The following is a 13,844-nucleotide window of genomic DNA, read 5'->3' on the forward strand; positions in this document are numbered from 1 at the left end:
GTGCTGCTCTCCATTGTATCCTATTCTCAAGTCTGGAAGCCATTTTCGACTTTAACTTAAATGTAATTTACATGCACAGCTCCCCACTCGACGGCGGCGACGACAACGACGACAACGACGACAACGACGTCTCGATGGTTTTTGGACCGGTCGTTTGTGACCCAAATCCGATTTTGTGCCGTGGTTCCCCGGAGCAGCGTCGTAGTGCGACTGTGAAGTGAAGTGCCAAAGTGTCAAGGAGCATAAGCAGAGGGGTGATCTGCTGGCTGGAAGAAAGATAGGCAAAGAGAGTGGAAAGTGCATGGCGTGTTTGGCAAATGTGTGGCTAGGAAGTGGTAATAACAGCTGACAGTGCACGTTGATTGTACCAACGGTTGCCTGGTTCGTTGCGTTTCGAAGGCCACAAACGATATCCTTCAATTACAATCAAGCGCCTAATACCGGTCGTTTTCCAGCGCACTGCTAATCAAGGATCCACCCGTGCAGACGTTGGATTACGTTGATTTCTTTCCTGCAGACCCGTCAGCGAATGTGTCTGTGTACGAGTTGTTCATTAGTGTTTTCGGCAACGTAAAGCTTGAGCTTCTCCATCGGTATTTCCAACAAAAGGAAATACCGAGCCCGAAGTCCATTTTCCGAATTTCAGTTCCGCCATAAGTTACCGTAGGCCAACAGATTGGCCAACATCATGAAGGACATGGCGAAGCGTCGCTACCGTTCCCAGCGGTAAGTGTCCCGGTGAAGAAGCAGCTTCACTTTCCACCAACAACACAAAAAATAACAGGTACCTCGTGTGCCTCTGTGCCACGGAAAGCGGAAATGGTCTCGTCGAACGCCGGAAATGAAGGTTAAATCTTGGGAGCAACAACCGAGACAACCGGCCAACCCCCAAACCGGGTGATCAATATTTATGGAGCTGGAGGGCTGGAATCGGCCGGGATCTCGTGTTTATCGAGGACCAGCGGGGTCACAGCCGCCGGGTATTATCCTCTCCAAACAAAGCTGCTACGAAAGCTGCCTAAAGGGACCCAAAGGGGGGGGGGGGGGGGGGGCGGGACCACCCGGTTCTATCGGTATGCCGGTGAAGGATACCGTAAAAAGGGGATACAGCTGGTGTGTTGACCCTTTAAAAGCTCCATTTTGACTAGCCTAGCCAAGCTGATTTCGTGGTTAAACTGAGTTTAAAGAAAAGGTCGCTCACCAAGCGCACTAGCGCGCTAGCGGAGAGACTGGAGCGCAATTGGTGTGCATACCCGTGGACAAATACCGGTTATTATGAGTCAATGGTTTGTTTGAATTGCAAATGTGCGACCTCCCGTGGCCTCGACAGCATACGGTACGGAGGGCACTCGAGCATCACCGGCCACCGCCCGAACCCTTTCGGACACTCTTTCATTGAACTCCACTGGACTGCAAGGCGGACTTTTAATTGGAAAGTATTTTTTTATGATCCCTGCACGTGCGCTACCAGGTACACCACACCGGTTCACTCGTTAATAGACTTTCACCCGATTTTATGCTCCAGCGGATACGGCATGGCGCGTCAATACGCCCCACACATACCTTGGTCAGATGGTCGGGGGTTCACTTTAATTGAGCAAATGAGTTCAAAGTCAACCTGCGCTGGTCGTGGCCGTAGACCCAACCGGACCTGGGACCCGGGACCCGTTTCACCTCTTGATTTTGTGGATGGAAATAATGCCGAGAATGATATGCTCGCTTCGCATAAATAGGGTATCCCAAAGCAAGCCATGCGTGTGTCTCGCGCGCGACAAAGCTCTCACTTTGTATTCGGTCCCCGCAGTCCGGAAGAGGAAGCGGGGCACAGGGAAGCTGATAACGAACGATTGGTCGTACCGCAGCTGGGAAGCAATTTTGCGATCGACAAGGAGTGAAAGAAAGCGAGACAGAGAGAGAAAGAGAGCGATGTCACCATACGCGATAGTGAATAGTGAAGGGATTGGTGGCCGTGACCGCATAAATACGACGCGACGCGATGGCAAGCAAGCAAGCAAGCAAGCAAAACCCCGAGATGGCGGCCGCCAAGCCGCGAAGAAAGATGAAAGAAAGACGGTTGGAACAGTAATAAGAGCACGATCGTGTGCTGGCTGGGTAATCCGATGCATCATCCGTTGGTGTGTGCGCGCCATCGCCAGTCTGGCCCTCGGGTGTTGTGTGTTGGCCCTGGTCAGGGCCTACGCCACGCCACGCCACGCCACGCCAACACCAACATCACATACAGAACAGAGATCGTTGGCCCTGAACGCACACACAGAAGTACGAGATGCACTCGGTGGCGGCGACTGTCTCTCGCTGGTGCTGGGTGCAATGAGCGCGCGCGATGCGCTCGTCGTGCATTTACCTTATCCAGGGTAACGATGCAATTCAAGGGGAAAGCTGTAGCTGTGGCTGTGGCGCTAGTGAGGTGCGTGCAGTCGTGGCATCGCATGGCATCGAACAATTACCCCTTGGGCCATTCGATACAGGTTTCGTTCGTAAGCAAACAGACTAATGAGCCGCGAGGGGAGCCGCATCTTAGGGAGCTGGTGGGCGCGATGGACGGCGGCGCAGGTCAAGGGGCGGCCGGGGGTTAATTCGGAAGCCACACTAAAATGAGTGTCACACGCGGCGCCATTACACTGATTGCGGGCGGGGTGTGGGGTGCGGGGTGTGGGAAGGGGAAGCCAGTCAATCGTTGACCATTAGATGATCATCAGCGGCAGCGGAACGGCAACCGATAATTGGTTGTAGATTCAAGCACTGCGATCGTTTCCTTCGTCCGATTGACGCTAATGGTATGAGAGGCCAGGGTCCTATGCTTTGAGGGGAGGGAGTAGCAAGAGGGGAACTCCAAACATTCGAGCACAGCAGCCCTCATCAGACGCGGTTGTGATAAGAAAGAGAGAGTAAGTACGTAGAAACCCCAGTTTATCAGCTATGCCACGGTGACGGCGCCACAATGAGTCAATCCCGACAAAGTAAATGTGTGCTTGTGTGCGTGTGTGTGTGTGTATGTGTAACTGGAACGTGCCCTCGTCCAATGAGTCTCCATCGTCAATCGCACCAACATGACGATTGCCCGTTGTATGTGGTCCGCTCTCGTCGTCCGTCGAATAGCTGATTAGAATTCCGGACATACTTTCTTGCTCTGTTCTCGGTTTGCTGCAAGCCCTTTTCTAGAACTACACCCGCGCACGCATACACACACACACACACCTACTCTGGACCTTTCGGGAACGATCGATGGTTCTCTGTTTTATTTTGGTGGACGAGGTGTGGTCCAATACCTCAACGGAACGGAACGGACCCCCGGAACGGAATTCGGTTTCCGGGCGCGACAAAAATGTGTCCTCTCCCGGGCGCGGGGGGGGGGGGGGGGTTTGAGACACCCTTGAGACAAGCCGGCACCACGTCGTCGCGTAGGTCAGTGAACCGGGAACGCGAACGAAGGGGAAGCATCGTCGCGACCATCGTGCAATGCAAATAAAATGGCAAAGTAATCAAGATGCAGCCATACCGGAGCCATCGGGATAGTGATCGGGTCGGCACTCGTTGCACTCGTTCCGCGTTCGTCCGTCCGTCCGTCCGTCCGTTCTTTCTTTCTCTTATGTATAATGTATGCAATGGACACGAGCAAGGAACTGGGCGCGATAATCCAAGCGGGAAGCGTATAAACTGCCGACCAAGAGGTTGAGCCGCGCGGTTCTTGTACTGAGAGACTGTCGCAAACGCTCAGCCATTCACCTTCGCTCGGTAGCACACACGACCACCAAGGGACCACGGACAAGACAACGACCACCACCAGCACGTCCATTGACGGAAGGTCTTCGAAAGTTTGCTTGAAACGTACGCGTACGCGTTTCCTTCTTCTTTCGCGTTTCGCCCTACATTGCAGGTTGCAGGCAAGCGCGTAATTGAATGGCACATGAAATAGAGCAAGGTCTAGCAGCAGCAACAGGAACTAGTAGTAGCCCGTCCACTCTATTTAGTAGACCGGCCTGACAGCACCATTAAAGGCGCAGTATTGATAGCTGAATAGTAGCGACATTTCGGAATGCCGAACGTCGGACCTTCGACTTCGACTTCGATGTCAGCGCCCAGCGTTTGTGCCAAGACATGGTGACATTGAGTTACAGGGTCTGGCGCCAAAACGACCGGGGAAAAAAAACCGGGTCCCTACGTAAACACCTTCGAACAGGTTTGCGCGGAGGTAATCCGCGTCATTCGGTAAAGTGGGGGGGGGGGGGGAGGGCCCTTGTGTGATCCGGAATGCAAAATCCCAAAACTGGAATCCGGCGAAGCTCTCTCTCGACGACTCTGGCGCCGCAGTGCCGCGAAACGGGTTTCGGGTAATATGGTTTGGTTTTTTTTTCGGTTTCGGGGCGAGGATTTTTGATGACGCTGATCGCGTTTTTCTTTTGTTCGATCGAGGTTCCAACCCATCCATAAGGTACCCCCGGGGGGGATGGCCACGGACCCCTCCCCCCCGGACTGAACTCGCTCGAACTGGATACGGTCGGTTAATTCGTCGGGTCGAGTAACCTTGGCCAGCGCCAGAGTCGGAGAGCCAACGATGCGTAGACCCATCATGACCTACGCAACACTTAACGCCGCTGCCGTCGTCGCGGTGATCGTCGTCGTCATCGTGCTGTGATTCCCAAACAATCGAACGATCGTCGAGCGAATACACATAACAAGCTTCTCGTCGGCCATTCACTGGTTTGCCGCCCCGAATCCAGAGCCAAAATCTCCCGAAAGTGTTGATTACGGTGGCCAGTACACTGCTAAACCTCCGTGATGATGGTGGTCCACCATCAGTGACCGTGACTACCACCGACGACGACGACGACGACGACGACGACGACGGGGATGATCAATACCCGATGGTGACAGTGATCTGCTGCTGCTCGTTGACTTCTTGCTGATAAGAACACCGGGCTGGCCTGTTGACTGTTGACAGACTGTGTGCGCAGAACGTGCCCTGCTTGACACGCTTTAGAAGGAAGCAACGGAAACGACACGAATGTAAAGCTGTGCTTAAGTGATTTATAATATCACTTCCTCCCTCACCCACCCATTGTGTCTCTGTCTCATCACTTTTACATTATCTAAATCCTGAGAAGTGACAATCAGCAGCCACAAGTAGCCCTCTCGCTGCCGAGACCACAAGCTGTCGTGACGGTCCCCTGGGGAGAGGGAGATAATAGTGAACGATAGTAGTTGACTTCTGATGGCCACCGGTGATGGAATCGTGTCGCAGTTGTGAGTGCAGTTCCGCCAAGTGTTAACGACGGTAGTGTACAGGACGTCCAGTGTCCACCCTGTCCAGTGGACCTGTCTGTTGGGTCCGTGCAGTGATCCCGGATCGGTTAAAGTGACGACGGAGTGACGAAGCGCAATGGAGTTGGAGCTGGAGCTGACGGAAAGGTACCTTCACTGAGGAACAAAGGCTATAGCGCTAAGGGCTGTTCGATCGAGCGGGTTCGATGCAAATCGAAACCACGTCAGGGCGCACCACATAACAAGACCACATTCCACTGGACCACCGCCACTCAGCTCGGAGTCGAACGGATTAATTGGACCCTCGTCGCCGCTTGATCGCCGTAAAGTGCGATACGTTATCAGGTTGAGTGAGAAGTCCCTCAGTGGTACAGACGTCGCTATCAGGCCACAGGATCTGAACGGAGCGCGTCTACATAACAGATCTATGCTTTCCCCCTTTCTGGCGTTCCTCTCCCCTTAAATCCGCGTTAAATAGCTTCTCATCTCGCACAGTCTCGTAACCTGCAATCAGAGCACGCAGCGCAATGTTTCATCATTTAACGCTGGATTAGGTTTTTTTTTTGGGGCCGAGAGACTCGTTATCAGTGATTAAGTTCATGAGAACTCAACACATCAGTGATGATGTTTGTCCGGCGATCGAGCTACTGTTCACGGTTAACGTGGTGATGCACCTTGCACCTGGTAGTGTCCGGGGTGCAAACGTACCTATTTGCACTGTTAATAGTCCGCCCTGGTCGTATCATTGTTTAAAGCGATGCCAGTACAGGCTGCTTACGATTATTCTTCAAATAACAACAACACCCGAGGCAAGGTTCATGTTTGAAGACCTGTTTACGGCCCCGTTTGACCGACCATAGTGACGTATCCTGATACTTTGCGTTGTTCCGTTGGGCTGTATGCTAATCTTGATGGAAGGAAAACTGGCGGAATCAACGTAAGACAGTTGGCGGTGGGGTTCTTGCCACGTGTCCCATTCCGATGCAGTGTGATAAGAGGATATGAAATGCGGTTCCAAGCAAATAAACAACCAGCTTTGCCGAATTGAAATAAACAAGTTCGTATAACCGAACCAACGAGAAGGACTCGTGTGCTTGGAATGCTGGATGAATTATGAATGTAGAATGCATTTGCACAGGACAGCAAAATGGGGGACTACGAGCCCGTTATTAGGCCGCTCACACCATTCTACTGCTTCTATCTACATCAATGATCAGCAACGATTAGCACTCGGTGTCACAATGGAACGGATTAAAATATATTTTTTTCCATCCGGCTTATCACACGGCCCGCAGCACAATGGAACTCAACGGAGGCCGATGGTCGTCGGATGGTGATGAATGGATAGGTTGCTCACATATTCATCGTCCGTTTATCATAACATGGAATTTTCATATCAGCACCCACAACCCCCACAAGCCACATTAGCATATCGCGTCGGAACCTTGGTATAGCATTAAGTACGTCTCAATGTCGAAGAATTATTCGCGAGCCTGAAGGGCCATACAGCACTGGGCCTTTGCGAAGGAAAATTCATTGCTACCACGATTGATTGTCTTGCCAAAGCCATTCTCATAACGGATCGCAGATCCCGGATACATCCGATTCCGATTCGCGATCTTATCCGTTCCGCTAACCGGTATCGAAGGAATTGATAAATGGCTGTCTGCTGCTGCTGCTGCTACTTTTTCGCATATTGTTTTCCATCCGGTGTGATACGCTGGGTTTAATGCTAATCGTTATAGCTTCCGCGTGGTACGTGTCGAGGGCTTGCGAATGCAAAAGCTTTTCTTGGTTATTTTCCAGCCGCGCACGAGACGCAACACAACCGACCGGAGGTAAACAGCAGCCACAAGCAGGCTTCTCGCCGGTCGCTCACAGCGTCTCCATCTGGCTTGTTTATGGTGTTTAATTGCTGACCACAGAGCACCGTAATGACTGTAATTACTGTCACCAAATCGGGGAAGATCATTATTAACTTCCACCGCAAAGTACATAATCACACGATGGCGCTGGTCTGGTCCCGGTTGATAAACGGTTGATTTCATTAACGGCACTCCTGTGCCGGTGCCTTCGTCACTTCTGGCGAGTGAAGCAAGTTGCCGGACACACTTTCTTCGTTAAGAAAACTATGTCCTCAGTCGCTGGCGGTTTGTCCGGACCACAAATGAAGCCGGATCTTCGTTTCTTGACAAGCCTCCTCGACGAGAAGCGGCGGCTGCTCTATAGCATTAATTGGGAAGAGAGGATGCTGTCACTTGTCACATCACGCGGCACCGAAGCGACACAATGAGCGGAAGTAGTTCTTATCAGATTCAGATGAATAGTGCGCCTCGCAAACCGTCACTCTGACCCGGTGTTAGAACTGCTCCAACGGTGCAATGACGCTGCCCCCCATCGTACCGTGAACTGTCATCGTTCAAAGAATGCAAAAAAAAAGTGGTTGGAAGGGAAGGTTTGAAAATGAGCACCCACCCACCACTGGCCGGCGTGGTGGTCTTTTTGGGAAATCGTTGAAATCGTTACGGCCACGCATCAGTAACCCTCTGGCAGTGATAGTGCACGGAGCGAACCGTTGAATCGTGGTGGTACGCAAATTGGGTATGAGTTGGGTTTAAATTGGAGGTAGAACAACATGCGCGCATCAGTGAAAAGCTTAATTGGCAAGCACAGAGTCATCATTAGTCAGGGCCACGCGCTTCGTGTTTATAATATGTTTTTAATGCCCGCCTGTGATTGTTGTTATCGAGCGTTGGTCACTCTAATTGGATTGGATTAAACTGATGCAAACTTTTGACAATGAACTCGAATTATCAGACGCTAGACTGGTACTGTTCATGTTCTTTTGCTAACTATTATACCTCTGTTCTCTCTCTCTTTCTCTCTCTCTGTTCCTGTGGCTGCAGACCTTGGATGATGGATCACGGAGGTGTCGATGAGGAGGCGCCGATAGATCCAAGGCTCAAAAATCGGACCTTCCCGGCGGATCAAGATTATGAAGGTAAGCGAGTGACGCGGCGAGTGCGTCAGTAGGTCGTAAGAATTTGCGACCAAAGCGTCTAGAAGGTGGTGAATGGCCTTCAGTAGTGGGTCACGGTAAGAGCGGAGTACTTGTGCTATGGTGAGGTGTAAAGAGATTTACAACAATAGCACCTAGTAGGTCGTCACTAGCGGCCAGGTGGCCATCAAATGGCGCGACAAACATCAAACATGAATTACACGTGTGAATGCGTGTGGTACACACACAAACACCAAGGCGACACATTATTCACGCTGATGATTCCGAAGTTTACGCGTCAGCAACTGTTTGCTTCAATATGGCCGCGATTTCAACTGAAGTGGTTGATATTAATTTTATCAAACGCACAGCGCAAACCGAACGTCATCGATAGTGGAGTGGGTACAAACAGCCTTGTCTTGCCAGTGATTGCTAGCTGCGTGATTAAATGCCATTTTGTTGCTCTTAATCACGCGCTCCGGTGCTGTGCGGCCCCTGTTGTGACCCATTTCTCTCCATTGCACTCCTGGAACCCCCCCCCGGGAAATGTGCATGGAAATATGCAAATACTGTCCGAAGGTGCACTAAATTGATTGGAAGTTTCATCGAGCGTACATCCGGACACACAAGGACGTCGTCATCCTGCAAAACGGCATCCAATGCACGGATTAACGCCTCGTTGGCTTTTCATCGCTTTACATTGCAGGTCACCGAGCGCACAGTGTCTTCGTGGGCGTCCACATACCGGGCTCATCGAGGCGACATTCGCAGCGCCGCCGGCACAAGCAGCACCATCCGGCGGGCAGCCGAGAAAATGGTGACCGATCCGGCACGGAACCCGACTCCGATCGGCCCGGTAAGTAACACAGACAGCCCCGTTGTTATCGCATTGGCATCCCATTGGCAGCTCATTGGTTAGATTGCTAGATCTTACATTCGGTCGAGAGTACGATTGGCAGCTAGTTTCTGTTTCCGGTTTTTTTTTTGGATTTTGAAAACAGAAAATCGAAGAAAATTCTCTTAACTTTTGATTTTTCCACCTAATTAAAGCTACACCGAACCATCGAATTAAATGAATGCATTAACTTCTTCACTCTAAACATTTCTCCTTTTATATTTGTATTTGCGTGTGGTTGTGCGTGTGTGTCTTTTGTCTGTTGTGTGCACCGCGTTCTTCGACGTGAAAGTCGTTCCAAAACCGCACATCGTTACCCAACGCAGAATCAGCATTGTTGAGGAGGGCGATTCCTGTAAGATTTTGGATTCTGTATTCCATTTTGTTGTTCTATGATCTGCTTCCTTTCTTCTCTATTTCTACTGCATGCCTATATTCCGCGTGTGTGTGTGCGTTTCTTCGAATGTTTTTAGCTTCCATTTGTCCATCTTACCTCACCGATCGTTTCGACTTCACATTCGAACTTCCTCTAGCTACCATTAAGTCGATAAAACGTAAAAAAACGAACAATTCCATTACATGCATAGAATAGTGTATCACTCCCAAACTCCCAAAGCTAAGAAGCACACACCAACGATCGCTCACATTTCACACCGCCTTGAATTGCGTATCATTGCGCCCTCCATCGTGTCGCCTTCGCGTCTACATCTTACGTCACGCCAAAATTCAATCATATCACTCTCACCGAACGGACGTTAATGGAGTCGATTAGATTGCTCATCCCCATCGCCATCCCTCATCACACACCAGATCAAAAGAGGCCCCCCGTAAAGAGAGACACCCGACCACGCACCGAGAGCCGCGCGAACGATCATCATTATTGTTTGTTTGCCTTTCTGACACTTATTATACCGGCGGCCAGCCCAGCTGTCCGGTTCGGTTAAATTTTCCCAAAAACAAACTCATGCACCAGACCGAACAGGCCGAACGCTGCGGCTCGTTCATCATCATCCAGCCACCAGCCGCGACGCCATATTCACCGATCATCAGTCACCTCGTAGCCATTTGCTAAAAAAGATAACAGGCCTCGGGACCTGTTTATCGCTTTCACCGCGCCCGTGTTTGTCTGTCGCGGTGCTTGCGTGTGCGTGTGCTTGTTTGTAGTGCTAGTGAATGTTTTCCCAACCGACTCTTTCTCAGAACGGAATGCTCCAGAAGGCGTGTGCTGGAAGAGTCAGCGTGGAAAGCGAGCGACGAGACGAGCATTTGATCGCCAAATATTTATCGGAAAACTCTCCCTCTTTCTCTCTTATTCTCGGTGGCAGTGACGCCCCCCGCACAAAGAGTACAGTTCATCCTGGGCGGGGAGGTCGGCGAGGGTGGCGATGGTAGTGGCAACCACGAGTCCCACCCGCTGTTCTCCGAGATGGAGGAGCTGGTGAAGGAAGGCGACGAGATGGCGTGGAAGGAAACGGCGCGCTGGGTCAAGTTCGAGGAGGACGTCGAGGAGGGCGGTAACCGGTGGTCCAAGCCGCACGTGGCCACCCTCTCGCTGCACTCACTGTTCGAGCTGCGTAGCCTCCTGCTGAACGGTACGGTCATGCTGGACATGGAGGCGATCAGTCTGGAGCAGATCGCCGAGCTGGTGTGCGAGAATATGGTCAACTCGGGTACGCTACCGGTGGAGGCGCGGGACAAGGTCATCGATGCGCTGCTCAAACGCCACAAGCACCAGCACGAGTTCGGCAGCAAGAAAAGCCGACTGCCGCTGATCCGCTCGTTGGCCGACATCGGCAAGAATCACTCCTCGTCCAAGAGTAAGTATGTGTGTGTGTGTGTCTGTGTGTTTGTTTGTGATACCCAATTGTGTTGCCGAGGGAGGACTCCGGGATCGGGGGTGGTTCTCCAGGGGATTCATGCAAGGACTGTGTATGCGAGACCTGCGTGAAGGTCTGAAGGATGCTGGTACTCACCGATCACCGGTTACTGCACCACCAGGATCCATATCACAGCGCACAGCAGGGGCGTCCATGTGTGCGCCAGGCATGCAACGGGGGGGACGGGGGTTGTTCGTTTACCTCGGGACTTTCAGGCGCACCGCAGCAAACCCTACCATACCTGCCATACCGACCGAATTCTTCCATCCTCGCCAGATATGCCACGATCATCCACCAGCAAAAGCATCACCTCGGCCAACTCATTCCCAATGCACGTCGTCTCTTCGGCACCCATGGCCCTGCACGAGCAGCTCGATGCCCCGGCACCGTCACCGGCACCGGCACCGTCACCCGAAACGGCGCTCCTCTGCGCCAGCAAAGACCAACGGGGCCACTATCTAGCACTGCCAACAGGTATCGTCGTGCCGTCGGCCACGGAAGACCACGGTTCCTCCGTGTTCTTGTCCATTCCTTGTACATTCGTCCACATACACAGACATACAACACGGTCTGTGTTGCCATATACCTCTTACGCCTTTTAATACGCCCCGTTCCGCTGTATATCCGATTGGTGATGGCTACTAAAGTATGAACTATTCCCCCGTTTGCTAACGAACGCTACCAGTAGCGCTAAACGTTGTACAGTTGCTAGAGTTTAAGAGAATGGCTAATAGGAATGCTGGCCCGTATCGGCTGTCCTTCCTGTCCTTTCCTATTAACGTTCCCGATGGGAAACGCTAGACACTAAGACCTTGTTGTTGGTGGTGGACTACTGGGCGTAAGTGAATCGTTCGTCGCGGTGTGATGTTAATTGCCATTCATGCCATTCGTTTGTGTCTGTCTTTGTGTATTGTCCGTGTATGGTACAATGCAGGAAAAGTGATGCTACATTCACTTTTAGTGCTACTAATGAAGAACTTGTTGAGGTCCTTCCTCCAAAACCACCGTAAGGCTGAAAATGGCTTCAAATTGGTAACAGCGGAAACATGAGATACATTTACCTAACATTTTCGTTCGGAAAAGCAACCCAAAAAATGGTCCAGAAAGGATATTCCATGGCCGTGAATTTTCGTAACAAAAAAAAACAGCACGAGTTACCATGCGCCTCCATGGACACCGTCAGTGCGTTGATGGCGAGCACAACCACGACGATAACGGTCTCGTTGATCGCTATCCACAGGTTTACGCTTTCTTCGCGTTGTTTCTCCCCCCTCCCCTCCTCTCCGTGACACTCTTGTCCGTCGTTCCAACTCAATTTGATCCTAATTTTATCACCCTACCGTGGGAGTCGAGACCACGGTACGGCCAATCCGATGTTGGTGCCACGAGGAATTTGAAACCTTTTTAATGAGGTATCTGTATACGACACGAAGGTGAAGTGGTAAGCTGTGAAACGCAGTCATTAGGCCGTCTCTCCTTGTCCACTTGGTTCTCCTTTTGGTCCTTGGCTCCTTTTTTCTCTCCCTTCGCCACATCTTCGTCGCAAACTTGTCCGTTTCTATGCTTCGTATATATATATAAGGGGACGGGGGATTCTCGACCAACGACCACGCTCTAGCGGCGGTGAAGTAAATGAAAGTCAACTTTTTCCACTCTTTCGACACCTCATCACCGCGACACCACAACACCATCCGGCCATGCACTGTCCGGGCGTGTCCCCCACTCCTAAACGCTGGTAGATGACATTTCACCGACGGCTTCCCAGGGTGCGGTAGGCATCGGTGGCGCTGGTTCGACCGCAGGATCGACCGTCGGTGTAACCACCTGGTTCCATGCCGGTGCTTCAGCCCAACCCGGTGGTACTCAACAACCGGCCGCAGCCACCATCACCACCACTACCAACAGCACCGGCAGAGGAGGTTTACAAAAATAGATTTCTTTCCGTTTCTTGCTCTACTCTTTCGCTCCCTCCCGTTTGATATCAGTGTCTATCGGTGTGTCTGTGTGTGTGCGTTTTGTTATCCACAATGTTTTCCTCTAGCCGTTCAGGTGGAGTACAGTTTGTTCTCCGTTTTTTAGCTCTTATCTCGTTCTCTCTTTCTCTCTGTCTCTGTCTATCTACGGCTTTACTTCTATCTCTCAGATTGTTTTATTCTTCTTTCTTCAACACTTTCGCTGTTGTTTCTTGTTGTTCTAAGATTCACCATTCTCGATGTGTCCTTTGTGTTCGCACATTCTTGCGTTCCTTTAACGGCACGTGCTGGGTGGCGGTCTAGTGCCGGTCGAACTATCTGGTACTGTGTGACTCTAATCTCTCATGATTGTTAGGTTTAGAAGTTGTTTGATTTTTTTCCTTTCGCTTCACCACACGCTTAGACGTGTTAAGACATTCTCACGAATCACCACTCATCACCCTCTTCTATCCTCTCGCCATAGCATCATTTCGGTGTCCTTACAATCATGTGTTATGGAATTGAAATGCTACCTGTTCTAGTTACATCTTCAACGCTAACTTTCTAAATCTGTCCATCACTCCATCTAGCAGAGTAGTCCATTGTGGATGGTTATTCAGTCATTCTCTCTGGGGTGCACTTGATGTATAGCACGACTTTGTTTCACACTTTAAACCACCATCATCACCGATCACTATCACCTTTAGGGGGTAAATTTAACATCCGTCAAGTACAGCTACAAGTTTTCCTCTAACGCGATACTTAGCTAACAAACAAAAAACAATCAGAAAGTCTGCAGTAACTCGGTCGAGAGCACCACGGAGAGCGCATTATTGAAAGTC

The 13,844-nt window shown here is 51.0% G+C and overlaps 1 protein-coding gene across 13 annotated transcripts in view; it reads left to right on the forward strand.

The window, feature by feature from the left end:
- Positions 1 to 13,844, forward strand: part of LOC125949615 (sodium-driven chloride bicarbonate exchanger) — a 32,384-nt gene that overhangs the window by 9,859 nt on the left and 8,681 nt on the right. For 4 of the 13 annotated variants that reach the window (XR_007468672.1, XM_049676816.1, XM_049676825.1 and 1 more), the window contains exons 2-7: positions 80 to 726; positions 8,187 to 8,281; positions 8,985 to 9,134; positions 9,466 to 9,528; positions 10,499 to 10,990; positions 11,327 to 11,524. Coding sequence is in view for 12 of the 13 variants with exons in the window: in XM_049676816.1 (XP_049532773.1) it covers positions 689 to 726; positions 8,187 to 8,281; positions 8,985 to 9,134; positions 9,466 to 9,528; positions 10,499 to 10,990; positions 11,327 to 11,524 (1,036 nt within the window). In the remaining variant the exon portion in view is untranslated. Of the gene's footprint in view, positions 1 to 79; positions 727 to 4,904; positions 5,428 to 8,186; positions 8,282 to 8,984; positions 9,135 to 9,465; positions 9,529 to 10,498; positions 10,991 to 11,326; positions 11,525 to 13,844 lie in introns of those variants that run through there. The other 9 variants (XM_049676819.1, XM_049676823.1, XM_049676827.1 and 6 more) reach the window with 6 other exon arrangements.

The sequence above is a fragment of the Anopheles darlingi genome, chromosome 2 (assembly GCF_943734745.1).
Source record: "Anopheles darlingi chromosome 2, idAnoDarlMG_H_01, whole genome shotgun sequence".
In the NCBI taxonomy this organism is placed as follows: domain Eukaryota; kingdom Metazoa; phylum Arthropoda; class Insecta; order Diptera; family Culicidae; genus Anopheles; species Anopheles darlingi.